At 43.2% G+C, this 26,943-nt stretch overlaps 1 protein-coding gene across 1 annotated transcript in view; it reads right to left on the bottom strand.

Annotated features, from left to right (window-relative positions):
- NMS (neuromedin S) overlaps positions 1 to 20,351 on the bottom strand; it is a 28,381-nt gene extending 8,030 nt beyond the window's left edge. Inside the window, exons 1-10 of the mRNA XM_049856373.1 lie at positions 20,276 to 20,351; positions 17,885 to 17,940; positions 17,531 to 17,581; positions 12,234 to 12,257; positions 12,082 to 12,135; positions 9,611 to 9,685; positions 8,723 to 8,806; positions 7,676 to 7,714; positions 7,033 to 7,074; positions 5,572 to 5,621 (exon numbers count right to left, since the gene is read on the bottom strand). Of these exons, the coding sequence (XP_049712330.1) occupies positions 5,572 to 5,621; positions 7,033 to 7,074; positions 7,676 to 7,714; positions 8,723 to 8,806; positions 9,611 to 9,685; positions 12,082 to 12,135; positions 12,234 to 12,257; positions 17,531 to 17,581; positions 17,885 to 17,940; positions 20,276 to 20,351 (551 nt within the window). The remainder of the gene's footprint in view (positions 1 to 5,571; positions 5,622 to 7,032; positions 7,075 to 7,675; positions 7,715 to 8,722; positions 8,807 to 9,610; positions 9,686 to 12,081; positions 12,136 to 12,233; positions 12,258 to 17,530; positions 17,582 to 17,884; positions 17,941 to 20,275) is intronic.
- Positions 20,352 to 26,943: the final 6,592 nt, after the last annotated feature.

Raw genomic sequence — 26,943 nt, forward strand, 5'->3', positions numbered from 1 at the left:
CCAACTCTTCAGACAGGGATTGGACTGGACTATGGGATAGCAAATGATAGTGGTAAGAATTGAGCTTCTTGGATCAAGTAGACACATGAGACTATGTGGCCAGCTCCTGGCTGGAGGGGAGATGGGAGGGCAGAGGGGGTCAGAAGCTGGCCGAATAGACACGAAAAGAGAAAGTGGAGGGAAGGAGTGTGCTGTCTCATTACTGGAAGAGCAACTAGGAGTATACAGCAAGGTGTATATAAATTTTTGTATGAGAGACTGACTTGCTTTGTAAACTTTCACTTAAAGCACAATAAAAATTAAAAAAAAAATCAGCCATTGAAAACCCTATGGAGCACAGTTATATTCTGACATACATGGGGTCGCCATGAGCCAGCATCAACTCAATGGCATCTGTTACTGTTACCTCTAAACAGCTCAAAGAGCTCCTCCACCAGTCTAGGTCATCCACATCAGGACTGTAAGCTGGAGAGAAAAATAACTTACTTGTACTTTAAAACACTGTACTGTTGGGGCTCTTACCCTATGTAAGTAATACAAATCTCCTTACCAAAATGTTCCTTTTTGTTTTCTAGCTGAGTGGGCGTGGACCTCATACCCTGATAAGAAGGTACAGTTAGTATCATGTCCATCACAAGCACAGAATGACAACTCTCCTGTTGCTCTCCTTGCCACATAGAGCCCTTAATCTTCTTCACCTGCTTGAGGTCGTGGTGAGTCTTCCTCGGGGAATGGTTACAAATGGTAGCACTTCCCTCGGCCACCTCCCCTTCCAAATCCACAGCTACATGATCAATCACCAGGCTGCTCAGCTGCCCCAGATCCTTGGAGCTGCCGTGCACAGAACGCCTCTTTTCCTGAGCACTGCTTTATTAGAGCAATTCCCTAAGTTCCATTTCACCGCATCTGGAAGACAAAACGTGTAACTAAAGTAAGCCCTACCACCTTCTCCTGCAGGGTTTTGATTGATTGTAACAATCTCCTGAGCCAAATTGATGGTTTTAGTAGTAAGCTGAAATACCAAGAGTCAGCAAAGGGATCAGAGAATTGAACAAAAATAAAATTGTCCGGAAGTGGAATTTTCCCAACTCTGCAAAGGGGCAGGTTGAGGCCAAGCATGTTTGTTTTCTTTCAGGTATTGAGATTCGCAAGATTAATAACTTTATAAAGACTAAGGAAGGGAGAGTGTTGAAACACATTGGATTGGAAGAGTCTGAAACCTCAAGCAAAGGTGGGGGAGGGTTCCTGCTTAACCCTCCCCACCCCCCAACTCGGCAGCCCAACCAGATTTCTCCTGCTCCAACTCTTCCACTTCCCGAGACGACTTGGCTTGTGGCGAACTCTTGCCTTAATGTGTTCCTTGTCTAAGTGTGTCGCCTCTAACTAAGGAGTCAAGGGTCGAGATGATAGGAATTATAGCTTCGTAACTTCTTGTTCAACTCAACCCTGTACTTTCAACTCATCCCACTTTTGTGCCCGGAAATAGCCATCCTTGTTCCACCTCAAAATCTGAGATCGTTTGAGTAACATTTCACTACTAACGTACTCTGCTCACCCCTCCAAGGGGATGTGAGGCCTAGTTAGCTCTACATTTGCTCACAGGACCTGGGTAGCACCTATCTGCCGCAGGGCCTCAGGCCAGCAGCATGATCCCACCACCCACAGTGTGCACGCAGCAAAATGTCAGGCAGAACTAAGTTCGGTCATCTCGTTTCCACATGGTAAGATCTACCGACCAAAAACCAAACCAAACCCACTGTTGTTGAGTTGATTCCAGCTCATAGTGACCCTATAGGACACAGTAGAACCGCCCCATAGGGTTTTCAAGGAGCAGCTGGTAGATCTGAACTGCCAACCTTTTAGTTAGCACCCATAGCTCTTAACCACTGCACTACCAGGATCTACCATGGGGTCTTAAATTATTTTATTTGAGAAAATAGGCTTAAGACCTACTACAAAAGCTTATAAACATTAAAATTAAAAACTAATTTAGAAGTGTGATATGACGGTAATATTAAAAGAGGAGGACCTTTAAATTTGGCAAGAAACCTGAGAAGTTGAAATTTTGCCAAGTGAAAACCCCAGGTTTTGCTGAACGTAACTTGTTAGAGCCAATAAAAAAGAGGCAGGGGTGGGAGATCAGAAAGAAGCCTTTATTTCCTTGTGCAAGGAAAGGAGGAATCTGGGCTGCTGCCTCCAAGACTGCTCACAGGCAGCTTGGGGAGGTGGGCTTTTACAGAGAGCAGACAAGGAGATGCAAATTCATCATGAATATTCAGGATGGACCTTCACGCAGGCACTCAGAGCTTGGGGATGACTATGCTTTTTTTTTAGACAAGGCTTCGATCCCCCAGGATGGAGGAAGAGGTTGATTTTCTTTTATTAGGATGTTAAGTCTTTCCAGAGGTGGGTTGAGGCCGTCTATGGCCCGTTCTGTGGTTCTCTTGTCAAGGACAATTTTAGAAGAACGTGCAGCTTATTCTGCTGGGTGTAGGAGGATAAGCCAGAGCAGGTGTCTCTCAGAAGGGTTGGGCTCTGAGGCTGTCTGCCTCAAAAAGGAGTGCATATTCGGTGAAGCTTTGGTTCCTTGTGTGTGTCACTGGAGTCTAATGTGTTGTGACAGGTTCTCACCTTGCCTTTCCGCACCATCTACTCCTTAGGACAATCCCAGGAGGCCTGGAAACCAAGTACTATTTATGGAGGAAAAACCGAAAAAGGTAAAGGGCTGAGCCTCATGGTTTTGTGAGGAGTCTGGAGTTATGAGTTAATGCTGTTAACTCAAGCCTCTGGTTGACAATACAGAAGCATCTCTCTCATTAGGGCAAGTCTTTTTGGTACCATGGTATAACGAAAATCATCTTTTAATTATATTTATAGTCAACATTGAGTGTTCACTGTATATACCACCATGTTAAGCCCTTTATGGACTCTCTTCTTAATCTCACAAAAATTATGTGAAGTAGGTACTACTATTACCAGCCCCAGTTTACCATGGAGGAACTGAAGCACTGGGACGTGAAGTGACCTATCCAAGGTAACAAAGTAAACTGTCTCAGTTACCTAGTGCTGCTGTAACAAAAATATCACAAGTGGGTGGCTTTAAAGAACAGAAATCTATGTTCTTAGTTGAGGAGGCTAGTTCAAATTCAGGGCACCGATTCTAGGGGAAGGCCCTCTCTCTGTTGGCTCCAGAGGAAGACCCTTGTCTCCTAGTGTTCCTCAGTTCCTTGGCCATCTCCACATGGCACTGCCTTCCCCGTTTATGCTTTTCTCTGGGTCTATGCTGCTCTTTAAATAAATTGGAGGTGATTAGATTTAGGACACACCCTATACTGATATGACCCCATTAACATAACGAAGAAAACTCTGTTCCCAAACAGGATTACATCTATAGATAGAAAACCAAAAACACGAAACCTGTTGCCATCCAGTGGATTTCAACTCATAGTGACCCTATAGGACAGAGTAGAACTGCCCCATAGGGTTTCCAAGGCTGTAATCTTTACGGAAGCAGACTGCCACATCTTTCTCCCACGGAGTGGCTGGTGGATTTGAACTGCTGACCTTTCCGTTAGCAGCTGAGCACTTTAATCACTGCTCCAACAGGGCTCTTTCTCTACAGATATAGGGGTTAGAATTTGTCAAAGAAAAAAATTAATAATAAGCATCTTGCTTTGATTTTAAGGGTTTTTTTCTTACCCATGAATCTCAAAAATATCTGACCCAAAATTGATCTTGACAGGTGTCGAGGGCCTGTTCTTTTCACTCAAAGTTGCTAATCGACTTTACAGCCTGGTTAAACTTGTTTCTTTCCAGCTCAAAACCAAAAAAAAACAAAAAACAAAAAACACCAAACCCATAGCCATCAGGTTGATTCCAGCTCACATAACAAAACCGTTACCTCTTGATTTAATAAAAGAGACTGCGGGCTTACTTAAATTTCAAAAGGTCTCATGGCTGCAGATGGGCCAAATTTTAGCAGGCAGGCCAGACCACCTCGTAACCGATATCACCTGGTCTCAATAAAAGGGAGAAGGCAGGGTTCAATCAATCACATTTAGATTAGCCAATGGTTGGTTTCCTAGTCTTCCCCCTTCTCTTCTCTTTATAAGCTTCATTGTAACTAGCCTGCTTGGAGCCATTGGTAGTTTTTGGAATCAGAATGGTCTCCCTATATGCACATGGAATAACTGCTCAGGGCAAACCTTATCTTTCAATTTCTTTGGGTTTTGATTATTTTAACAGATGCCAATACATATTTTGGAGGGTAGGATGGGGACACAATTCAATCCATAACAGTAGGCCAGCTAAAAAGTGGAGGAGTCAGGATTCGAAGCCAGTCAGTCTATCCCAAGCCCATACTTTTACTTCTCAATAATAACAAGACAGTTGGAGAGTGCTAAAGCTATACCAAAAAGGGCATTTTAAAAATACACGCCAACCACCTCAAGATTTCCAATAAAAATTAAAACGTGTCAATGCCACTTTATTTTTTACACAATGGGATATTCTAGTGAGTTCAGGGCAAGAAAATATCTTTAAATATTGTTCACGGAAAGAAATTTGACATTTCTCAAAATCCGAAATAATCACTAGATTGCCGTATCAGATCCAGCTTTCCTGTGCCACTGAATTCTGAAAAAGAAAAGAAAAAACGTAGAGCTCAGGTCAAATCATTCTCAGGCTCGAGACAAGGCCCATGGGCATGCTATTATATAAAATGTTTTTAAAATTACACCTCAGTTTGACGTGCCGCAAGTGCCCAGGTTCCTCTCCCCACAATCAGTGCTTATAAGATCTGTTCCTGCTGTATCTAAGGAGGCCAGTAGGTTTGCGTGAGTGTTGTGGCCTCGGGGAATGTCTTCCCACCGCTTCCTCCTGGGTGGTTACGTTTCCCCTGCACCTGGACAGCTTTCTGGGATACCTGCTGAGGCCCTGGGCTGCCGGCCTGCTGGGTTGGGCTCCAGGAGGGAGGACAAGACACACTGGCGAGGTAGTGACCTCACGTCGTCATGTTCCGGGGACCAGGGCAGAGCAGGCACAGAGCTGCTTTTGTGCCTGGACCCCCTCTTCCACAGGCCCGAAGGCCACAGGGTTTGCCCAGATTTAACCTCCGGGTCTCAAAGCACCATTGAATTGAGGGAACAGCCTCGTCTGGCTGTACTCAGAAACACCCCCACTAGGGACCCTTGTAGCACCCAGGGGCTCCTTGGTGCCCTCCCAAAGCATGTCAGAATGGCTTTTTCCTCATCAAAGGAGCCAGGTGAAATGTCATGGAGGACCCGGCTGGGTTGTGGGGAGCCTTCATCCCATCACGGGAGGTGACAACACACCTACGAAGAGCTGGGCCTGGAAGCAAAGGCTGTTACCTGTGCCTGGACAACCTGCTTCTGCCAGGCCGGGTGGGGGCCTATGTGGTGCTGTGGGCAGGAAAGAAAGGCTCTCAGTGGTTCTACATGGTCCCCTTTCTTCAGACAACGGCCCCTCTGGCTGCCTCTCCTCCCCAGGGAAGGAGGACCCAATTAGATACATGACATTTGCTTGGAAGAGAAAAGTTGCAATGAAACCGACCTTTGGAATAGTCTATTGCACATGTCTTCAGTGTTCCTGCCATTCCTTGGCTGAAAGAAAAAAAAAAAAAAAAAAGTTGTAGCTACAGATACTAAGATGGAACTGCCTGGATCGTATTTCTTTGTTTCCGATCCTCTCTCCCCTGGACCTGAAAGTCTTGTCCTAGCCTGGAGTCAGCAGCCTCCAGTGGGGCCTCGCCTAGTAAGCCCTAGCACCTTGCTGTCCTAGGTCCTCTGTGCAATTCTCCAGGCTCCCTTGCTGCTTCAGGGGCCCTGACACTGTCCCTCCACTCTACCACCTCCACCTTTAGCCTTCCCTTGTCTGGCAGGAAGATCCTCAAATCGTCCACACAGGACTTCTGATCCGGAAGAGATCATAGAGCACACTTTCTCAAAGTGCTTACAAAAGCACAACCCACTAACAGGTCCCGCAGACCAAAGAAGTGTATGACGGGCAGGAGACAGGGTGGGAAGAGTTTCCAAGGTCAAGTAAGTTTAAGCCAGGTTAACAAAAGTTGTTGCTTGCAGGACTTCTCAGAACCTGCAATGTGCTTGTGTGCATTGCAAATCCTGGAGAATATCAGGCACAGTGTTCCAACATTATTTGATTTTTGCAAAGAATCTCTTAGCACCAGTGATCCAAAGAATAGAGTTGGGAGGGAAATACGGATCGAGCCCAGTGCTCACATTTTTTCTAATGCAAACACTGAGGATCTGTGGCGCGGACCTAGCTGGTGAGGAGCACATTAAAAACTAAACTATAACTCTCATGACTTCCCTACCATTACACCTGGGAAGGAGAACAGCGTGGGGCCCAGACACCTCTTGTCAGGGTGTTTTGGGGCCACGCATGGACCTTGTTGTTGTCGTTGTTAGCTGCCATCAAGTTGGCCCCTGACTCATGCAGAACCCATGCACATTGGAAGGAAACTCTGCCCAGTCCTGTGCCATCCCCATGACTGGTTGTGAATTGGACCACTGTGATTCCATAGAGTTTTCATTGGCTGGTTTTCAGAAGCAGATTTCTAGGCTTTTCTTACCAGCCCATCCGAGCCTAGAAGCTCTCCTGAAACTTGCTCAGCATCATAGCAACCCACAAGCCTCCATTGATGGATGGGTGGTGGCTGCATATAAGGTGCATTGGCCAGGAATCGAACCCGGGTCATCCACATGGAAGGCAAGAATTCCATTGTTGAACCACCTTAATGCTCAGGAACATGGACTCAGGCTCCGGTTGGCCCCATCCCCTGCTCTCCCAGAGCGACGGTGCTGTCCAACCTGTGACCTTTGCAAGTATTAGGTTTGGCGAGGAGATTTTGACTGAGTCATGCCCTAAGTAAGTGGGTGAGAGAATGCCCACTCTTATTCACCAGTTCACCATTGGGCACTGGCTGTGCTGATTGTGCAGGGGTGAATCAGGGTTAGAAAATAAAGAGAAAAAGTGTATCAAAATGTGTCATACCCTGAAAAGGAAAAATGGTCGTCCCAAGGTGGCAGCATAATCCTGCAACATAAAAACATAAACTATGATGCAATCACTTGAACCAAGGTATTTCTGAAATGCATATGGCGGCAGTGGTTTTCCAAGTGTGGGCCCTGGTCCAAAAGCATCGACAACACCAAGAACTGGTTAGAAACGCAAATTCTCAGGCCCCACTCCAGACCTACTGAATCTCTAGGGGTGGGATCTAGAAATCTTTGTTGTTACAAGCCTTCCAGGTGATTCCGATGCACACTAAAGTTTGATAACCCCTGGCATATAGGGTACGTGCCCACTTCTAATCCTCTCCCCAAATTTAGGCCCAGAAGCCACAGAAAGCAAATTCCTAGAAGCGGATGTTCCCAAGGGATCCATTTGCAAACTGGAGACGAAACATTAACAGTCAGGGGCGCTGCCCCTCGGGAAGCCGGAGGAAACCTCCAGTTAAATGCTCAGCCTCAGAGCAGACATTCAGAATCGTGTTTTGAGATCAGTTCTTGCCAGAAATAGTCTAGAGGGGATGCAAATTGGCCGCGCTGCAAGCGTTTTCCCGGCTCTCTTGTAGGTTGTGTTTTCTTTTCTTTTTTTTTTTTTGAGGGTTATGATCTCCACAGGGCTTACATACCTTCTTCTTGGTAAAGTCCACAGCAGCAGCCCCCGAATCCTGTGAGGGAACGAGGCACAGATTAATTTAACATAAACCACATCCCTGAGGCCAGGAGTAGTTGTCCTGTGATCCCGTACTGCCCTGGTTCCATTCTAAGGGACTGTTGTGAACTGAATTGTGTCCCCCAAAAATGTGTGTCAACTTGGCTAGGCCATGATTCCCAGTGTTGTGTGGTTGTCCTCCATTTTGTGATCTGCTGTGATTATCCTATGTGTTATAAATCCTAACCTCTATGATGTTAGTAAGGCAGGATTCAATCCACAGGATTAGGTTGTATCTTGAGTCAACCTCTTTTGAGATATAAAATAAGAAGCAAGCAGAGGGGAGAGGGACCTCATACCACCAAGAGAGCAGCGCTTGGAGCACAGCATCTCCTTTGGACCTGGGGTCCCTGTGCTGAGAAACTCCTAGACCAAGGGAAGGACCTTCCTCCAGAGCAGAAAGAGAGAGAAAGCCTTTCCCTGGAGTTGGCGCCCTGAGTTTTGACGTCTAGGCTCCTAGACTTTGGGAGATTAAATTTCTGTCTGTTAAAGCCATCCACTTGTGGTATTTCTGTTATAGCAGCACTAGATGACTAAGACAACTCAGAAGCAAGGAGCTAAAAAGCAGTTAAGTGAACTGCTAACGATGTATCTAATGACAAGCTCCTGCTGGAAGGTAGCCTATTTTCTTGATTTGATTTCTCAGTTGTACGTTGTCCAGGGCAATGTTAGTTTTGCTTGCCTTTCCCAACAGCTCCAACTTTTAAATTGACTGGTAAACCCCATTGCCGTAGAGTCGATTCTGACTCATAGCGACCCTATAGGGCAGAGTAGAACTGCCCCATGGTGTTTCCAAGGAGCGGCTGATGGATTTGAACTGTCAATCTTTTTGTTAACAGCTGAACTCTTAACCACTGTGCCACCAGGGATCCAAATTGACCGACAGTTGAGGCAAATTTTCATCTTTTCAGTAAAGTTCATTCTTTGCCTCATGGGTCTGACATAAGAATGAAGTCAGACTCACCCAGAGGAAGGCCTCAATCTGCTGGGGATCCAACAAACTGCTGCCTGGGCTTAGGGTGACCAGCCGCACCGGGGCTTCCCAGGACTGAGGGGTTTCCCGGGGATCTTGGAATTTTCAGAGCTAAAACCGGGAAAGTGCTGGGCAAACTGGGACAAGCTGGTCCTCTTTCTTACCTGTCCTGACAGTGTTGAAAACAAAAAATTTTTTTGCTATCATGCACTAAATCTTTAACATTTTAACAAAAAATATTTGTACACTTAAGAAACAAAACAAACACGAAAGGCTCTGAGATGGGGATAAAGAACAGAATAATAGGGGAAGCAGAGAGGATCCCACCAAGGTAAAATGTTCACATCAGGAGGAAGATGTAGGCAAAACCCACTCACTGCCATTGAGTCCATCCTGACTCCTAGCAACCGCATAGGACAGAGTAGAACAGCCCCATAGGGTTTCCAAGGCTGTAATCTTTAGGGAAGCAGACTGTCATATCTTTCTCCAACAGAGTAGCTGGTGGGTTCCAACTCTCAACCTTTTGGTTAGCAGCTGAGCGCTTTAACCACTGTGCCACCAGTAGGCACAGGGAAAGTTAAAAAAAATGGAGCTGAGGAGAGTGAAAAAGGCTATGGTGGGCAAGGCTGCCCACATGCGATCCCTCCCTCAGCCCTATAGCCCCTTGTGGGGTGACAGTCGGGGAAACTGAGGCTCTGGGAAGTTGAGGAATTTGTTCAAGGTCGACAGCCAGTGGCTCTGGCCCAGAGCTTTCTCCCCAGGTGGAGACTGCGATTCAGGGAAAGAATACAAGTGCACCCCCAAACCACAGCACGCATTCACCTGGAACTTTCACTGGCCTAAAAAACATGGCGGGGTAGAAAGAGAAAGAGCACCTACTGGCCGCAGAAACCTTTCCAGCCTCCGGTTGGCGAGCTTTGCAGCTAGGCGCATTAAAGGGTGCACGGGAGGAAACTGCAAAAAAAGAGGCGCCATGAGGGCAGAGGTGTCCCAAGAGGGTCAGACAGGAGCCGCAGACACCAACCCCAGCAGAGCATTTCGGGAGCCCAGGGCTATATGTATTCCTTTGACTCCCTTCCCTTACAAATGGGTTTAATTTTCAGAGTAAAATCCATTCCAGAGCCGAGCTTGAAATTTTATGTTTTCAATAAAGAACCACTTACCAGGTTTCAATTTCAACCCATCACTTCAAAATATTCGCTTAGGGCTAAGTCAGACTTGTGTCTGCATTAACTCCAAGCCTTTCATCCTCCAGGGTGGAGTGCTTTGCTGCAGAGAAGCACCTTCCTTGCAGGTTCTTTCTGGCTCCCTTGCCTGCTGGTCTTGTCTGAGGGACAAGGTGGAAGGAAGGGCAGCTTCCTCACCTCCCACCCTGACTCGTTTTTATTGCCCTATACTTGACTGTCATAGGAGAGGCAGGGTCGCTATGAGTCTGATCGACTTGACGGCAATGGGTTTGGGTTTTTTTCGGCTTTATAGTTGTCTGTGATTGCCCACACACACCCAGGCATGCACACTCATGCATTTCCTAGTTTTCTGTGAATCCTTTCTGGGTATTCGGGCCCAGAGTAAAAGCTAACTAGTGTCATGGACAGTTTATCTTTTCTTTTTCACTGTCCTTCTTTCTCCCTTTGGGGTGTCCCTGCCACTTCTTGATAACTGTCATTGTGTTTCATCGAGTCTGTTTTTGGCTCATATAGCGACCCCATGTGACAGAGTAGAACTGCCCCATAGGGATTTCTAAGCTGTAATCTTTACAGGAGGAGGCCTGCTGGTCCAGAAGTTAAAGCTTTCAGCTGCTAACCAAAAGGTCAGTGGTTCAAACCCACCAGCTACTCTATGGGAGAAAGATGTGGCAGTCTGCTTCTGGAAAGATTGACAACTAAAGTCATTGCCATCAAGTTGATTCTAACTCATAGCAACCCTATAGGACAGAGCGGAACTGCCCCATAGGGTTTCCAAGAAGCAGTTGTTGGATTCAAACTGCCAACCTTTTGGTTAGGGGCTGAATGCTTAACCCCTGCGGCACCAGGCCTCCCTGTAAAGATTACAGCCTTGGAAACTCTGTGGGGCAGTTCTACTCTGTCCTACAGGGTCGCTATGAGTCGGAATTGACTAGACAGCAATCTGTTTCATTTGATTTTTTAATCTTGACAGGAGCAAATTGCCAGGTCTTACTCCCACAGAGTGGCTGCATGGGTTCAAACTGCCACACTTCCGGTTAGCAGCCAGGTGCTAACCTTCGAGCCACCAGGGCTATCCCTGTCCTTATCTGTTCCCCATTCCCAGTCTTACACTACCTGTGAGTCTTTGCTGCCTTTGGAGGCAATGCTTCTCTGGGTATTTACTTTTTTAAAAGGCACTCTTGAAGATCTGAGAAGCCTTAATTACATAAATAAATGACTTTTTTATTGCTGTAAAAATGTATATAACACAACATTTTTCAGTGACACCATTACATTAATCACGCTGTGCAGCCATTACCAACATCCACTGCCAAATTTTCGGTCACCATAAACAAACTTGGTGCTTCCTAAACAGTGACTCCCCCTTATAAATGGTTTTCTAAAGGCGAAATTTCAGTTGCCGTGAACAGGCCACCTGAGTTATAAATCATGTTGTACGACCATCCCAGTGTTCCTCAAGTCTTGTGGTGTGAGAACCCTGCAGAAATTTACCTCTGCAACTGGCTCCCCGGGGCTTATAGGAAAAAAGCTAGAGGTGGCGGTTGTCCTTTGCGTAGCACAGGAAGATGCAGGCGGATGGATCACTTTTGGGGATATGGTGCTTTACATTTCACCAAGCACTTTCCAACATTTAAAAACAGAAGGTAATATAAAAAAAAAACAAACTCACTGCCGTTGAGTCGATTCCGACTCATAGCGACCCTGTAGGACGGAGTAGAACTGCACCATAGAGTGTCCAAGGAGCGCCTGGTGGATTCTAATCACCAACCTTTTGGTTAGCAGCTTTAGCTCTTAACCACTGTGCCACCAGGGTTTCCGAAGGTAATAAACAGCGTAAAGAAAGCGCAGAGCTCCCCAGGCTCCTCTCTGTGCAGCTGCTTAAGTGCATAATGTAAAAAAAGGTCATTCTTGTTTTCCCTTTTCTGTAATTTTATTCTCTAACTTTGCAGACCTGTCAGCCACCCACCACCCCCACCCCAGAGAGAAAGATAATCCCTGCAGCCCTGGAGCTGGGGTCGGGGTGGAACACTAAAAAGCTTCACCCAGAGGGGGTGTGGACGCCCCCTACTCTTCTATTTGCCCGTGGATATTAATTAAGACAAAATAAAAGGCGTGCGGGGGAGGGTCCCTTTTCCAAAAAGGTTATTACGATAAAATACTGACCTCTGTTTTAACTGGATGTGTTGGCTCCTGAGATCTGGAGTAGTGAAACAAAAACTAAAGAGAAGAAAAAAAAAGGCGATTTTAGTACTAAGCCCTGCTTGCTCTAACAGTGGAAGCTGCACGCACTTATTTCTGGGTTAGCAGGTACTCACCCTTTTGTGTATGTCTTGATTAACCTTGGACAAAGAATTGCGAGAGTCCGTTATGTGGGATTTTACTGGGACAAGCAACTGACAGAGTCTTCAGTCTGTTACACCGTGGCCTAGCCTGGTTAACCTGAGTACTATTGAATGAGCTGGCCATCTAAAAAGAAATCGCTCCATTATACAAACTTAAGACTATGGTTGATATGGGATTTTATAAAAAACAAAGTTGCCATAATTTTTCTTTAAATTCATTTCATTTCATCTTCTCAATCTTTGGGAGGGAAACCATACTCTATGATTTACAGTGAACAAACAAACAAAAAAACCAAATCAGCTGTTGTCAAGTTGATTCCGACTCATGGTGACCTAGTGTGTTTCAGAGCAGAACTGTGCTCCAAAGGATTTTCAGTAACTGTCATCTTTCGGAAGCAGATCACCAGGCCTCTCTTCCAAGGCACCTCTGCATAGGTCGAACTGCCAACCTTTCGGTTAATAACTGAGCTCTTAACCAATAACTGAGCTCTGAACCATCTGAGCCACGCTGGGACTCTGAAATCGGTTGTAGTGGAGTCCAACCCAGCTCACAGCGACCCCTTGCATGTCAGAGTAGAAATATGCTCCACAGGGCTTTAAAAAAAAGTTAAAAACGTTCCCTTCAGTGAATTCTGACTCATAGCGAACCCCTTAGGACAGAGTAGAACTGCCCCATAGGGTTTCCAAGGCTGTAATCTTTATGGGAGGAGCCTGGTGGTGCAGTGGTTAAGCACTGGGCTGCTAACCAAAAGGTCAGTGGTTGGTTCCAAACCACCAGCAGCTCCAAGGGAGAACTAGCAGTCGGCTTCCTAAAGATTAAACAAAAAAAGAATCAAACCCTTTGTGGTAGAGCCCATCCTGAAGTCACAGCAACCCTGTAGGTCAGAGTAGAACTGCTTCGTAGGATTTCCAAGGAGCAGATGGTGGATTGGAACCGCCGACCTTTTGGTTAGCAGCCAAGCTCTTAATGAGTGCCCCACAGCCTTGGGAACCCTATGGGGGCAGTCCTGCTCTTCCCTACAGGGTCACTATGAGTTGGGATCAACCGCATTGCAACAAGTAATCTTTATGGAAGCAAACTGCCCCATCTTTCTCCACAGAGCAAACCAAGCTCTTAACCACTATGCCACCAGGGCCCCTTTCATAAGGTTTTAGTGATACTCAAATCAGTCTCAGATCACCTTCTGACTAAGACACGAATAAAATGATTATTAAAGCCTTTAATTGCTGCTAGATGTCCTTCAGATTTCAGTTTTTTAGGGTTAGTTCAAATTCACCAATTTATTGTTTTTTTTTTTTAATGTGTCCTTTCTCATGAATCTTCACTCTTCTTTCAGAAAGCCCAACTTTTAATTTCTAAGGCCTTGTTAGAACCCAGCCTGGCCCTTGTTTGTGGATGATGATCGGGAAATGCTACACGCAGCCCATCTGACCCAAGGACCCTGCAACGTGAGCGTGTGGAGTCGTCTCACGAAACCCCACTCTGCGTCTTCATGCCTGAGTTTTACAAAATTGCTAGAGAGGATCACTGTGAAAGACCTTGTCATATGCTGGTCTGCTAACACTGATCATTGCCATCTCATTCCCATTCAAACATTCTTGGATTATCTCAAGCGCCAATCCAAAGAGAAATTAAAGTTGTTACTAAGACACCTAATTTTGTGGCTGCAAATATAAATACCTATTTGTACAAGCTTTGTGGAGAGCTTCTGCAATGCAAGCAGGTGACACCTTGCGTTCTCTCCTGTCCCTGCCTCTCTTTCTCCTCTTCCTCTACTCCACACTTGCACAGCTGTAAACACACACACACAAACACACGCACTGTAATTAATTAACATTTATAATAGTAGAGGCTCTGTTCAGATTGACTATTTAATCACCATTTTTAAACCAGCAGAAAGTATTCACTGTTTTCACAGCTCCTGCTTTTCCTGTTAGCATCTGCTCACAATGGTGTCTGTCTGTGTCTGTCCGTGTTCATGGACCCTTCTAGGGCAAATAATTGTCTTTTGTACCATGCTCTGCAACTTTACACTGTGACTTCAGGCCAAAAAATAACAGTAAACGTGAAGATGTTTTTCTTGGTGCTAAACACCCTTCTCTACACTTCCTATACAGCTTCCTTGCTTTACTTTTTTCTCTTTAGAAAAAAAATATTTAAAATTTTACATATAGATCTTCTTTGTTACTCATTTCTCACTCTAGAATATCTGTTTGATGAGAGCAGGTGTCTTTGTCTGTTTTGATCTCTTCGGTACCCACAGCACCTGGCCCCGGCATGCTCTGGTTAAATATATATGTATATACATATATTTTTAATGAATAAAGAGTAGGTCTCTCTGTTTGTAAGAGCCCATTGACTCTTTTCCTGACTTCTTCTAGTCCCATGTAGTAACACGAAACACAGAGAGCTTCTGCATAGGGCATTCTCAGCAGAATGTAACTCTTTTCTGAATTGCCTTGAGATAAAGTTCCTCATGTCACCGATCTGTACCATTCTGGAGACCAGAGCTAGATGTGCGCTGAGAGCCCTGGTGACTCATACCCATGGTTGGACAAATGAGAGAACCAAAGTCCCAAGACAGGAAGTGACTTGCTCACAGTCACGCTTTGAGGCAGCAGCTAGGCTAAGAGAGGCCATAGTCTGTCTATTAATAGCTTAAGAGTATTGGTAGTTTTGTTCCCTGTGCAAGCCCTGCTCTCCTGCGATTGGAAATAATGAATGTGATCAGATTTGGGAGAATGGAGACAGGGGAGGGGAAATTCATTCCAGGTTGGCCCTGCCCTTGGGGGACCCTCAGAGCCCCATGTAACACTGCAGGTAGCACGTGTGACGCCTCACTTCCACTTTCTCGGCTGATGCCGGGGATCCTTGCACAGCCTCATGTGAGGGACAAGGAAGGCCCTTCAGAGTGAAGTGGGAGGCAATGGCCAGGAGATGGAGGACTCTGAGTTCTCACCTGGAATCTCTGCTGCAGGTTCCAAGGCTGTACAGACTATTTCTGAAGATGAGAGGTGACAGTTGTCTTCAACCCTGTGAATGATGGTAAACTGCACATGCGGGGACAGAGGCATGATAAGGGGAAAGTGGCACCTGAGTCCTGAAGAGTGAGAATTAGTTGTATTAAGAGGTAAAAACTGTAATGAGATACTACATAGCCCCTATTAGAATGGCGTTGATCAAAAACAGTGAAACAACAGGCGTTGGCCAGTTTGTGGAGAGACTAGAACACTCATCCATTGCTGGTGAGAATGTAAAATGGTGCAGTGGTGTGGAAAACATGTTGGCAGTTTCTCAAAAAGTTGAACATAGAACTACCATATGACCTGGCAATCCCAATCCTACATATATACCCAGAAGAAATGAAAGCAGGAAAGCAAGCAGAACCTGTACACCAATGTGCATTACAGAGATTTTCATGATAGCTAAAAATTGAAAACAATTTAAATATCCACTAACACATGAATGGATAAACCAAATGTAGCGTCTACGCACACAATGGAATACCACTGACCCGGGAAGAGAAATGAAGCTCTGATGCATGCCACAACGTGGATGAACCCGGAAAACATGCTGAGCCAAATAAGTCAGCTGCAAAAGGACAAATACTGTATAATCTTACTTACATGAATAATCAAATATATAGAAACCAGAGATTATTAGTGGTTAGCAGGGGTGGGAGGGAGGGGAAAAGTAGAGTTTTTGCTCAGGAGGCATTGAGTTTATGTTAATGGTGGTGGAATGATTTGGAAAAGGATAGTGAGAATATCTGCACAACTCGCAACTGTTGTTGAGATGGTCATGTTTTGTCGTATATGTTTTCACTACCATATAATAAATTAAAAAAAAAAGAGAGTCAATGGTAATAGCTAACACTTAAATTATTTCATTTACCATGTTCTGGACATTGTTGAAAGCACTTCATAAATACTAAAGCAATCAATTCTCACAATAACATTAAGAGACTACTATGACTGTTATAGAAAACCCTGGTGGCATAGTGGTTAAGAGCTATGGCTGCTAACCAAATGATCGGCAGTTCAAATCCACCAGACGCTCCTTGGAAACTCTATGGGGCAGTTGTATTCTGTCCTGTAGGGTCACTATGAGTTGGAATCGACTTGATGGCAACAGGTTATGACTATTATAAGGAACCTTGTTGGCACTTAAATGGTTAAGCACTTGGCTGCTAACTAAAGGTTGGCTGTCCATACCTACCCTGCAGCTCTGTGGGAGAAAGACCTGGCAATCTGCTTGTGTAAAACTTACAGCCAAGAGAACTCTATGGGGCAATTCTACTCTGTCCTATGGGGTCACTATGAGTCAGAATTGACTCGACAACAACATAACTATTATCCCCATATTACAGATGAGGAAACTGAGGCATGGAGAGATTAAGAAACTTTCCAAAGGTAGGTGTCTAGTTGATGGTAGAGCTGGATTTTAGAACCCAGGTCGCTTAGCTTCAGAGCCTGAGCTGTCAACTCCAGAAGGAGTCAATGGAACTTCTGGCTAAGAAAAAGCATGTGTAGAGATACAAAGGGCGTTGAGCATCTGGGGAATAGTGAGAAGCTCCATATGCCTGGAATGTGGAATACTACGGTGGGGGTGGAGGTGAGAGACAGAGAAGAAATGTGGCTCGGGGATAATGGGCTCTATCCTGAGACACAATTTGCACTTTCTACTGAATCAGCATTTACTTAGTAGCCATTGGAATATTTCTGTTGTGGTTCCCGTAGTTAGTTAGGACCTTTACATTAGCTCTGCTAAGGTTTAAAAAAAAAAAAAAAAAGGTTTTAGAGAACTGCTATATCATAGTATCTATACATAATATACAATATGCTGTATTTTTTATATATCCTGATGTATACATTTAATTAATTATATATATATATATAAACTACAGAGCCGTAGTCACACAGTGATTAAGAGCTCGGCCGCTAACCAAAAGATCAGCAGTTCGAGTCTACCACCTGTGCCTCAGAAACCCTATGGGGCAGTTCTACTCTGTCCTGTGGGGTCGCTATGAGTCAGAATCAACTCAACAGCAATGGGTTTGGTTTTTTTATATTTCTATGATAATTATAAGAATAAAATGAACTCCTGATATTTTTATGGTAATTTATACAAGAGATTCACTTATATTTTCTAGAACTACAGTCTTAGACACACACATAGCATCCTCCTTTGGTAGCAAAAGAGTGTGTTTATTACAGATATCAATTGTAGTGTAAAAGAATTACCATATGTATACTAATTTTTTTTTTACCTTACTTTGGATAGAAAGAGTTGCCCACTGATTCAGACAATATGCCAGTTGCTAAAAAAAAGAAGAAGAAAAGAATAAATGAGGAAAATGAATGAAAGATAGGTAATACCCTCTTTAATGAATAGAATTTTATTACAACACATTTAAAATTCTAAAATTGTCCCTTTTGTGAGTCTTGCATTACCTTCTCACGCAGTGGCAGTGGCCTTGAATGAGGCCATGAAAACTGCCACAGTGAGCTCCTGCTGCAGCCAAGAATCTGATCTTAAGACACAGTTTTATGTGAACATCACCCACAGGACAGGTTCAAGGCAACACTGACTAAATAATAAAAATCTCACATAAACGGTGTACCTCAAGCTGCACAATAGCCAAGGCTTCTGGAGGATCACTTAAAGGTTGAGGAAATCCTATGGTAAGAAACCACAAAAACATCAGTTAGGAGAAAAGGGGCCATGGCATTTATTTTTAAACTTTTGCCGTGAAGATCATGGTAAACATTAAAACAGTATTATTTAATAAATAGTATTTTATGTAGTAATAAAAATATTTAATGAATTATTACAATAAATCAGGAAAGAATCATACAAAAAAGTTAAGAGGAAGAGAGGATTTACAAAGAAAACACACTTCCACCTACCACTGGTAAGTCAGAGATTTGAACCAAAATGAATCTTAAAAGACATGTTCTTGTTTGTTTTGTTTTGTTTTACCAGGAGCTTTCGGTACAGGAATTGGCAAATCAGGAAAGAAAGGGAAAAAGAAAAACCCTAGGTGACAATTTAGTTTGTATTTTGATGGAAATTAGGGCAGAATATTAGGGAATGGTGTCAACAAAGCAGGTGTGTCAGAATCACCCTTGGAACTTTGAAGAAATACGGATACTATTTCTCTGGTGAATCAGACTGTCCAGGGATGGGGTCCTGGAGGAGGTTGCTCCCAGCATGCAGCTGGCTCCTGTGCCAGTCAACCTTTATCTGACCTAAGAGAAGACTTCATCTCATTTGCATGTGACGTAACACTCAGAGGAATAAACAATACTGCAGCTGACGGAAGCAACTGCATAGGTAAAAACTAACAAGATTAAGTCAAAAAGGGATAAATATAAGATCTTGAACTTAGGTTTTTAAAAATATGGTACAGAGGGTTTCTGGCTCAAGAGTAGTTTAATAATAATAATAAAGACCCACTGTTTGCTTGTGTTCAGTTGTTCTCTTTTGTTTTGTTTTTGCCCCCTGAAAACTCTCTATAACCCAAGAAAAAGCAAAGGGAATTTTATGCTACAGTCAAATAATTACAGCGTCCAAATCTTGAACTGTAATAGTCCTATTTGAAATGCCAAGATATAATGTAGAGTTAAGAGAACTGAGCATAGTTTTCTCTGGCAAAGAGAAAAATTAGGAAGTGGATGTTGACTGCCTGCAAATATTTTGAGAACTGTCATAAAGAAGAGATACCAGAATTAGGTCTAGTGGTTAGAAGTTACGTACGAACAGATTTCAGCTCAGTGTAAAGAAGTTTTTGATGATTGGCATCATTCAAAAACATAAAGCAATTCAAATATGTGAATTTATTGAGAACCCACTCTATCTAAATTTCTCTGATAACAATACAAAGATAAGTACTACAGGTATCTTACCCACAAAGAACTTACAATCAAGTAGGAGAAAGAGGGAGGTGAATATAAATATATGGACAGATAAACAAAAGCTAATAACTGATTTCCGAAAGTGTAACATAAACAAGGTTCTGCTGGAGTCCAGAAAGTGTAGTTACTGTCTCAGGTTGGTAGACAGTGGGGTGTCACTCAAAGTAGCCTGTGGTCTGGACTACCTTCTGCAGGGAACCCATAGAAGGGATTCCTGACTCCGTGAGAGGTTAAACTAGATGACTGCTAAGGTTCTTTGCAATGCCTACATTCTGTGATTACACTCCACAACAGGAAAAAACAAACATATGTTCTCTGTTTGAAATATATTTTCAAAGGTTTTCTGCTTTTCCTAAATCAAAATGCTAACGGAAAATCTAAAACTTTGAAAGTGTGTGTTTCCAACCATAACTCCTGCTACCACACTCTTCCCTGTGTCCTACGGTGAGTTATCTGGAGATGATGGTAACGCATTCCGACCCCTCATCCCTCACCCCACCCCTGGTTCACTATAAACTCTTTGACTCTCAGAACTTGAGGCGGTGCCAGGCGCCGGGTCAGCACCTCGGACAGCGCCCCAGCCACGCAGACCTGGGGCCTCGCCAGCGCTCTCGGGCTGTTGCCTCCGGGAAGCCCACGGGAAAGGCTTTGAAAAGATCCCTTTTCCTGTGCACGCGTCACCCCTTCCCCTTGCTAACCGCCTCTCAATTCTCAGCCACTGGACTGTAAACTCAGTTTTCCCACCTGTGCTCTTATCTCTTCAGAACCACAGATGGCTAAGAAGTTGAGATTGTCCTCTGATTCCTACCACGACTGCGCCTCACTCCTCACAGCAGCACAGCCTGGGGCAGGAGCTGTTTAAAGACAGTCCCACGGGGGAAAGTCGTCTCTTTAGGTAAAAGGCTTCGGCTTCTCGCTCTGTCCACTCTCTCATAAAGGCTGGAGACAAATGGGAATCCAGGAAGCCAGAGAGTGGAAGTAGGGGTAGGTGGGGGAGTCAAGTCTGACTCTCAGAAGGGTCGGCAGGGGGCCAAGGTCTGCTGCAGTCCTCCTCAGGAGCTCAGGCCAGGTGGGGCCAGGTGAGGAGGTCCCCTTACCTGAGGAGGGAGACGGTAGCATGCAGAAGCAGTAGATGGCCAAGATGGAGGTGAGTTGGGGAGGAAAATGTTTCATCTTCTTAGTCCGGTTTCTCTTTTCAGGCCACAGAAGTGTGCAGTTAGGACAGGAATTGAGTACCCCCCAAGTCTCACAGGCAGAGGCAAGCTTAGCGCTGCGTCTGGCCTCCCCAGTGAACAGGGTGCCTTTAGTCGCAGTGCCCCGGAGCCCGGTGGCTGAGCACCAATCAGCTTTGCGCAGGAGGACCTTGGCTTTCTGATAAATGTCATGCTGGACCCTTATTTGTAGAATAATATCCTCCTGATGCAGGCATTGTGGAGAGTCATCTTTTCCAACTCGGTGATAAAAATAAAAGGTGGAGAGCCGTAATTGTTATTCTATAGTGGCTTGAGAAACAGTTATGACTCAGAAATGTTTTTTTTCTCTTTTTTTAATCAAAGAACTGGACATAAATACATAAACTCTTGCATGATGAAGTCTTGTTTCCTAAGAAAATGTTTCTTTTCCACCATTAGGATGGTTTGTAGCCTTTGGTGTATCTGAGAAGGATAAAATTTGGAGTCCTGGATATAAAACCCCAAAATTCAATTCATTATTTTTTAAAATCATTGTTAGTAATTAGGCTTTTTGGGTCCCATACAGAGCAGTGAAAAATGTAGAATAAAAGATTAAATTCACCAAAAAAGACCAGACTTACACATCTGACAGAGATTGGAGGAACCCCAGACACCCTTCTAATTCAGAACTGAACCCACTCCCGAAGTTCACCTCTCAGTCAAAAATTAGGCAGGACTATAAAACAAACAGTAACACACATGAGCAATGTGCTTCTTAGTTCAATCAGGTATCTGAGACCAAATGGACAACACCCGCCAAAAACAAAGATAGGAAGGGACAGGAAAACTGGACGAATGGACACAGAGAACCTAGGGTGGAAAGGGAAAGGGGAAGAGTGCTGAGATAATGTGGGTGTTTCAATCAATGTCACAAAACAATTCGTGTATAATTTTTTCTTTTATTTATTGTATATAAAATTTTTAATAAATTTGTTCTGTAAACTTTCATCTAAAGCACAATAAAAAAAAACGCAACCATAAGTAAGAAAAATAAATTAGCCTCTTTAAGGTTTGTTCACATTCATTTCCATGAACAAGTTAAATATTTCAAATTAAATCTCTGTTCAAGAAAACATGGAGATGTTGTCAAGGTGACTCCGTCCCCTGGGCATCTACATGTTGGGATCTGTTGCCGGCATTTCACATTGGTGTTTCATGTTTTATGAATGGGGAAACTGAGTCCAGGGGCAGCTAAGGAAATGGTCTAAGGTCACATAGCTATCAAGAAAGTAGAGCAGGAACCTGGACCCAAGCACATCTGATCCCAGCCACACCTGTAAAAGTATGAAATTCTAGTTGATAGTTAATTCTTTCTGAAAACTTCCTCGAGATGAGATATGGGAACCAAACCAAAAGAACCCATTGTCGTCGAGTCCATTCCAACTCATAGCAACCCTATAGGAAGAGTAGAACTGCCCCGTAGAGTTTCCAAAGAGTGCCTGGTGGGTTGGAACTGCTGACGTTTGGTTAGCAGCTGTGCACTAAAGCACTACGCCACCACGGTTTCCGAGGTATGGGATAGAAGGGATAAAGCAAAAGAATGAAATCTGCTATTTTTTGCCGTATGTGGCAAATATAAAATAAATATTTCTAGCTTTTGTTTCGTTTTGCATACCTTTAATTTTTCTCTTAAGAAGGTTGGCAGGTAGCTAAAAACTGTTTAATGCTTACTGTATGCCTAAAACATGTTAATATTTTACCTAAGTTGTTGTTAAGTGCCGTCGAATTGGTTCCGACTCATAGTGACCCTATGTACAAAGGAAACACTGCCCGGTCCTGTGCCATTCTCACAATTGTTGTTATGTTTGAGCTCACCGTTGCAGCCACTGTGTTAATCCATCTCCTCGGGGGTCTTCCTCTCTTTGGCTGACCCTCTACAATGGATGTTTGCAGCTATTTCGTCTCGGTTTGAGTCATGCCACATCAGCAAATGAAGGCCAGAAAAGCTTTATTCCATCCATGTCATTAAGGTGGACTCTGCCTTAATGACATGGATGGAGTAAAGCTTTCCCAGTTATATTTTGAGTGCCTTCCAATCTGAGGGGCTCATCTTCTGGCACTCTATCAGATAATATTCTGCTGTTATTCATAAGGATTTCACAGGTCAATTTTTTCAGAAGTAGACTGCCAGGTCCTTCTGCCATTCTGTCATAGTCTGGAAACTCCACTGACATCTGCTCACCATGGATGACCCTGCTAGAATTTGAAATACCAGTGGCATAGCTTCCAGCATCACAGCAAGGCACAAGCCACCACAGTAGAACAAGCTGACAGATGCGTGGTGGTTTACTTAAGTAATCTCATTTAATTTTTTAAATGAATGAACTTTTAAAATTAGAATAATTTTGGGTAGGAGTTGCTCAGAAGGAACTGTAGACCTACAACTTGAAATGTGGTATTTCGCCCCAAAAATCTAATTCATAAACAGAGTAGAGATTATAAGCTACTTCATAGACATAAAATTTTGCCTACTTTCTGGAGCAAGTAAGAAATAGAGTTTTCTATTTATTACAATATTTATCACTTTCGTTTAGGAAGAATAGCCTAAGGTCTGTAAACAACGGGCACAGACTGCGTCTTTTGTATTGAAATACACCCACTGCCTGACAGAAAACCTTTACTGAAAGGAAAAAAATGAATGACTACTGTGTTGAACATAAATCACTTGCCTGTTATTGCTGTTGGGTGTGCTCGAGTAGATTCCAACTTATGGTGACCCTATAGAACAGAGTAGAACTGCCCCCATAGGGTTTCCTGGGCTGTAATCTTTACGGGAGCAGATCGCCAGGTCTTTTCTTCTGGGGACCCGCTAGCAGCTGAGTGCTTTGACCAGTGCACCGTCAGGGGTACTGAACCACTTGCCTCCATGGTATGAAATACGCCTACTTATAGACATTTCTCACACTCACCCAGACACACATATACACACACACTATCAAAGGTTTGTGGCAATTCTGTTGTCAATTAATGAGTACTTTTTGAATATCTGGTCTGTGTCCACCAGTGAACTAGGTGCTATATACACAAACATGCATTTTTTAAAATAATCCTCTTTGATAGCACTGATGTGTATCAAATACACTTTAAGTTTCCTTCACCTATTTTGCTCACATTATTTCTCAGATATTCAGAGTAAAAATAAAAATATTTTATTTAATCCATAAATGAGAAAAAGGAAAAAATACAAACAAAAATCTGCACTATAACTATTCAACAGCATACAGGGAGTTTTAGCCAATTCAATACAAAAAGATAAAAACAAAATAATGAAATACGAAGTTAAAAATTGAAATTTTTTGTTTTTAAGTGATATTATTATGCACCTAGAAAATCTAAAAGAATAACTGGCAAATTATTAGAGCTAATAAGAGGCTAGAGAACATCTAGACTTAAAGACAATTATTTATCAGGAGTAATTTTCTTAGACACAACGAAAAAGAAAACATAAGAGCTTTAAAACTATGAAATAACATCTATTGATACTCTCTCATTTGAAGCAGAGGTGAATGAAGAAAACCAAAGACACAAGGAAAATATTAGTCCAGAGGACTAACGGACCGCATGAACCACAGCCTCCACCAGCCTGAGCCCAGAAGAACTAGACGGCACCCAGCTACCACCACCGACCGCTCTGACAGGGATCACAATAGAGAGTCCTAGACAGAGCAGAAGAAAAATGTAGAACAAAATTCAACTTCACAAAAAAAGACCAGACTTACTGCTCTGACAGAGACTGGAGGAAGCTCCAAACTCTGGCCCTCAGACACCCTGCTAATTCAGAACTGAAGCCACTCCTGAAGTTAACCTTTCAGCCAAAGATTAGACAGGCCTATAAAACAAACATAATATACGTGAGGAATGTTCTTCTTAGTTCAATCAAGTAAATGCGCACCACCTGTCCAAAAGCAAAGCTGAGAAGGCAGGAAGGGACAGGAAAACTGGGTGAATGGATACGGGGAACCTGGGGTGGAAAGGGGGAGACTGCTAACACATAATAGGGATTGCAACAATGTCACAAAACCATTTGTGTATAAGTTTTTGAATGAGAACTAATTTGCACAGTATACCTTCACCTAAAGCACAATAAAATTTTTTAAAAACTATGAAAAACTAAGGACCAAACCCAAGAATAAATAGGTAATACATAAAAAAGAGAACTACAGAGCAACCATCTAAGATACAACTATTGGTCTCTACTCATATGGGTCAAAAGAAAATGAAGGAAATAAAAAATTCAAAGAAGAAACTAGCCCACAAAAGACAACCTCTTCAAACCTGAGACCACAAGAACTAGATGGTGCCCAGCTACCACTGCTGACCATTCTGACCAGGGATACAAGAGAAGGTCCCGAATAGAAAAGGAGAAATATGTAGAATAAAACTCAGATTTCTAAAAAAAAGCCAGACCAACTGGAGCGATAGAAACTAGAGGAACCCCTGTGACTATCGCCCTAAGATACTCTTTGAACTTGGAATGGAAGCTATTTCTGCAGGCCATCTTCAGCCAAATAATAGATTAGCTTATAAATTAAACACTATCACCTGTAAGTAATGTGCTCCTAAAACAATTAACTATATGAGACCCCAAGAATGCTCCGAGTCTGAAATAAATTAAGATGCAGGAATGGGAATTAACAGGTCCCTCCAGGGGTGCAAACCATTAAGCACCCAACTACTAGCTGAAAGGGTATAGTTTGAACTAACCCAGAGGCGCCTCAGAAGACAGCCTGGTGATCTGCTTCTAAAAGGTCACAGCTTTGAAGGGTCTGTGAAGCAGTTCTACTCTGCTGTAATGGGGTCGCCAGGGGTTTGAGCCAATTCCATGTCAACTGTTATAGATTGAATTGTGTCCCCCTGAAATGTGTGTCAACTTGGCTAGGCCATGATTCCCAGTATTGTGTGGTTGTCCACCATTTTGTGATCTGATGTGATTATCTTTGGTGATATAAATCCTAACCTCTATGGTGCTTACACAAGTAAAATTTTGCCGAAAATCATTCAAAAGTGGTTGCAGCAGTACATCCACAGAGAATTTTCAGAAATGCAAGCTGGATTCAGAAGAGGACATGAAACAAGGGATATCATTGCTGATGTCAGATGGATCTTGGCTGAAATCAGAAAATACCAGAAAGATGTTTACCTGCTTTTTATTGACTATGTGACAGCATTCGACTGTGGGGATCATAACAAATTATGGGAACATTTCAAAGAATAGAAATTTCAGAACACTTAATTGTGCTCATGAGGAACGTTCACAGACCAAGAGGCAATCATTAGAACAGAACAAGAGGATACTGCGTGGTTTAAAGTCAGGAAAGCTGTGTGTCAGAGTTGTTTCCTTTCAGCATACTTATTCAGTGTGTATGCTGAGCAAATAATCTGAGAAGCTGGATTATATGAAGAAGAACTCAGCAGCAGAATTGGAGGAAGACTCATTAACAACCTGTGATACGCAGATGACACAACCTTGCTTGCTGAAAACAAGGAGGACTTGAAGCACTTACTGATGAAGATCAAAGACCACAGCCTTCGATATGAATTACACCTCAACCTAAAGAAAACGAAAACCCTCATAACTGTACCAATAAGCAACATCATGATAAATGGAGAAAAGTTTGAAGTTGTCAAGGGTTTCGTTTTACTTGGATCCACAATCAACGTCCATGGAAGCAGCAGTCAAGAAATCAGACGACATATTCCATTGGGCAAATCTGCTTCAAAAGACCTCTTTAAAGTGTTAAAAAGAAAAGATGTCATTTAAGGACTAAGGTGCACCTGACCCAAAGCCATGGTATTTTCAATCACCTCATATGTATGCAAAAGCTGGACAGTGAATAAGGAAGGCCAAAGGAGATTGTATTTGAATTATGGTATTGGTGAAGAATATTGAATATACCATGGACTGCCAGAAAAATAAACAGACCTGCCTTGGAGGAAGTACAGCCAGAGTGTTCCTTAGAAGAGAGGATGGAGATACTTTGTCTCACATACTTTGGACATGTTATCAGGAGGGACTCGTCCCTGGAGAAGGACATCACGCTTGGTAAAGTAGAGGGTCACCAAAAAAGAGAAAGACCCTCAAAGAGATGGATTGACACCATGGCTACGACAGTGGGCTCAAGCATAACAACGATTGTAATAAATTTAGTTACTTTTCATGAAAAAAAAAATCATGCTTCATTTATTTTATGTTTTCCTTTGTCAAGGGTAATAGTATATCAGACATTTGTGCCAGTTACTTTGTTCATTGGCCTTCAGCTCCATAAACACCTTTCTTTACTCTTCTCTGATCACACAAGGCTGGAAGCCTGTAAAATGCATTTCTTAAACTTCCTTAGAGAAGTTTTTCTTCCATAGAGAAAACAAGAACCCTCAAAACTGGACCAATAAGCAATATCATGATAAACGGAGGAAAGATTGAAGTTGTCAAGGATTTCATTTTACTTGAATCTACAGTCAACACCCATGGAAGCAACAGTCAAGAAATAAAATGATGTATTACATTGGACAAATCAGCTGCAAAAGACCTCTTT

This window comes from Elephas maximus, chromosome 17, assembly GCF_024166365.1.
Source record: "Elephas maximus indicus isolate mEleMax1 chromosome 17, mEleMax1 primary haplotype, whole genome shotgun sequence".
In the NCBI taxonomy this organism is placed as follows: domain Eukaryota; kingdom Metazoa; phylum Chordata; class Mammalia; order Proboscidea; family Elephantidae; genus Elephas; species Elephas maximus.